General features: G+C 45.7%; 1 protein-coding gene across 1 annotated transcript; it reads left to right on the plus strand.

Moving 5' to 3' along the window:
• Positions 1–807: 807 nt before the first annotated feature.
• On the plus strand, positions 808–3,300 carry LOC131509259 (cytochrome c). The gene is made up of 3 exons (XM_058724795.1): positions 808–958; positions 1,981–2,157; positions 2,269–3,300. The coding sequence occupies exons 2-3, from the start codon at positions 1,989–1,991 to the stop codon at positions 2,415–2,417; spliced, it is 318 nt and encodes a 105-aa protein (XP_058580778.1). The 5' UTR covers positions 808–958; positions 1,981–1,988; the 3' UTR covers positions 2,418–3,300.
• The last annotated feature ends 431 nt before the right edge of the window (positions 3,301–3,731 follow it).

Genomic DNA, 3,731 nt, shown 5'->3' on the forward strand with positions numbered 1-3,731 from the left:
AACCATGTAAAAATTGTTACTTCCTAATGTTGCCTGAACATCCTCCTTATTCTGCACATGGACGCGAGGGAGAGACGGGTGTTGGCAGAGAGCAAACAGGCAGGTGAGGGGCCAAAGCTACAATCTAGTTTTTGCCGCAGCTGCTGCTGCACCTGCCCCATTCCTCAGTCTTGGGGCATCCATCAAGGGGATATCTGAAAGATGACTCAAAGTATCGGAATGGAGGCGAAACAAGAACACGTCAGGAGCTCGGGTCCAACTCTCATAACTCCGGTTCCAGGGTATTCTTTGTGGGTGCGGCTGGCGCCAGCCGTGAAACCACGACAGACGCTGGGTAAAGGTCGCCAGCTGAAAAGATGGTAGCCAGGAGACCTCTACGTACAACAGATTTGGGGCGTTCCCCTCTGGGCAGGCAAAACGCCCCCTCAAGGCGCATTACGTCAACGAGCACAAGAGCGGTTACCTTAGCAGAATAACGCCCTCAGTCCACCACGCGACTCCGCTCCACCCTCCCCGGGGCACCCGCAGGCACACACAGGCCGAACGGTGACGTCAGCCCTTCCTGGCACCGCCTCGATGTCGTACTTCCAGTGGCCTGTCGTAATTGCCGGCAAGAGAGGCCTCGAGCAGAAGGGCACGCTCGCGGTACACCTTACCCTGCTAGCCGGCATACGCGCAGGTCGTTGGCGCGGGCCCCGGAGACCGAAGCCAATGAGGCGCGGTGACATCACTGCGTATCAGGCGGCGCAGCCGCACTCGTGCCGCGAGAAGGCAGAGCGAGTTCGGTTGCACCAACACCGGTACTTAGGCGCGGACCGGCGTGTCCTTGGACTGAGAGCTGGACGTCCGGCTTGAGAGCGGGCACCTTCTCTTCGCGCGCAACCAAAGAGCGGTGAGCGCAAAGCGGGGAGGCCGAAGCGGGCGGGAAGCGCAGCCGTAGGAGCACGCAATTGCGTTGGTAGGTATGCGGGCGGGGCCGAGGTCAGTGCCCGGGTTCTGCGAGTGGGGCCCACGCGGGGTCAGTAGGCCCAGAAGTGAAGACCCCGGACTTTGGCCAGCCAGACCCCGGTGGGCTACGGCTTGCAATGGGGTGGAATCCCAACTAAGTGAGGGAATGGGTCAGTCAGGACTCTGAAAGCCCAAGGCGACTTGGTTGCGGATCCGACGGAGACCCCAGCTCTCGTAGTCGGGGCTGAGGGTTGTAGACGCGACCGACGGGACTTCCCGGGATGAGGGCGGGACGGTGCGCAGCGCCTCACGTTCTTCATGGAGAGGAAAAAACTGCTCCTCCAAAAAGGGGTCATTTTTCTTCTTGGTTACCTGTCGCTTCTCCCCTTAACCTGCCTAAGCATCTCGGGAAGTTAAGTTTCATCAGTCTCCTTGAAACCTGCCTGATTGGGTGACCTCGTGGTCTCTTCCAGAGATCCCAGAGCGGGGTTCCTTGCGAGACCTCAGCCCCCTGCTGCCCTCCCACTCACAACAGCAAGACAGTTTATAGTGACCTGAGCAGGCCGAATCAACCATGATTTCTATTTTTTTTTAAATATATTTTGATCTCTCCTGAGACGTGGCTTCAAACTGTAGTATGAATAAATAACTAGGCTTTCTTAAAAGTTGAAATTTCGGTAGTTTGGGTTTAATGTAATCATGGTTTTCAACGTATTCAGATTTGTGACTTTTTGTGACCTTGACCTCAACTTTTGAAATGGTTTTGAACTAGGTTCCCTCTTTGCTTACTTGGGTTTTAATTCTGTCACTTAGACACACATAGATGTGTTTTTAAGGAAGTTCTCCTTCCCTGTTTTTGGTACTAAAGAGTCTGTTGCAAGTGTACCAATAAGTAAAATGGGATTTACCCTGGTGCTCAATATCATATCATAGGTTCAGATTCGCAGTGGATGAGTAAGTGTCCAGAGTGATCACTGATTTCCATGGGACTTTTACTTGAAGGAAGTAAGTAATTGAGTGTTTCGTTTTTAGATTTAAAAATGGGTGATGTTGAGAAGGGCAAGAAGATTTTTGTTCAGAAGTGTGCCCAGTGCCATACTGTGGAAAAGGGAGGCAAGCACAAGACTGGGCCAAATCTCCACGGTTTATTTGGGCGAAAGACAGGCCAAGCCCCTGGGTTTTCTTACACGGATGCCAACAAGAACAAAGGTAAGGCGGGACAGTTGTAAAATTACAGAAGCACAAATTGCATGAATATAACCAACGGTAAGACCTTCATCAGGAGTGTAAAATACTTAATATACATTCCTCCTTGTTTAGGCATCACCTGGGGAGAGGAGACACTGATGGAGTATTTGGAGAATCCCAAGAAGTACATCCCTGGAACAAAAATGATCTTCGCTGGCATTAAGAAGGCAGGGGAAAGAGCAGACTTGATAGCTTATCTCAAAAAAGCTACTAAGGAGTAATAGTTGGCTGTTGCCTTATTTATTACAAAACAAAAATGTCTCATGACTTTTTTTATGTGTACCATATTTAAATTGATCACATACACCAGAATTCAGATCATGAATGGCTGATAGAATATTTCTTTTGGACAGTCCTGATTTAAATAAGATTGGCTTGTGGTTAAATGAATATGATTGGCTTTTTGACCTTTGATAGTAATTCTGGTTCAGCAAGTGCTGTCACTGTTTTCCCCTTTGAATATGATTGGAATTGATTAGATTGTTGGGCTTTTCACAGAGATGGTAAATGCCATCTCTAAACTTACAGGAGATTGGTTTTATATTTAGATTTATATAACTGGTTATATTAATATATTTAAATACTGAGGAAATCCCTTCACTGTATCAGAACAGCAAGACTCAGCTGTGTTTCAAAAGTTGTGTTAGCCTGTTAAAGGCAAGGGCTGAAGATAAGCTGGCAATGTCCACTTTATCTTTTTAGTCTTAACTATGCCAATTTAGTTAAAATTCCCTGCATTTAAAATGTTGCCTTTTGCTTAATGAAAGGCATTTTAGTGTGGTTTATGTATAATATTAAATAAACAATAGTAACACTTCTCACATTTTATAGATGATCTGCAAGGTCAGATGCTTTTAAAATTCAGTGTGATAAGTTATAGCAGCAGATTTGGCCTGTGAATTCTTTACTAAGTTGTAATTCAGGATTGTCTTCTAAATAGCTATTCAAAAATACAACTGTGGAATTACCATATATGTATGATTGGTAATGGTGCTTTTGCTAACTCGTTAGAAGGGTTAAAGTAGAGGAGATATATCATCAGCACAAATTTGTAAATTATGTGATAAGGCTTAAGATAATTAAAAACAGAATCACAGATCATGATTTTTCTAATGTGCTTGATTTAATGACTGATGCCAGAATTTAAGTACAACAGCCCTAAGTGCTGATGGAGCAGTGTTACTAATAGTATTAGATTGTGTACTTATTCCTCTAGGACAGTCTGAACTAGAACAACACTTCAGTGATTCATCCTTAGAGTTTCTTTGGCCAGAATGAACCCTCAGACTTTCATACGTGGATAAAACAACATGCTTCTGGTCACAGTTTTGTGGTGTGTGACTATAATTTTTGTACAAGTTATTTCATACATGGTCCATGCCCTAACAATTAGAGAGACCCTGGCCATTTTATGGAGGTGGTGAAATTCTCAGTGAAAGAAACTGACAAGCTGTCTCTGAGACAATAAGGAAACTGGGAAGAGGCCTTGTCTGTCAATGGTTTCAAAGATGATGGGGATGATTAGATAGCTTGTT

Source organism: Neofelis nebulosa, chromosome 4, assembly GCF_028018385.1.
Source record: "Neofelis nebulosa isolate mNeoNeb1 chromosome 4, mNeoNeb1.pri, whole genome shotgun sequence".
NCBI lineage: Eukaryota > Metazoa > Chordata > Mammalia > Carnivora > Felidae > Neofelis > Neofelis nebulosa.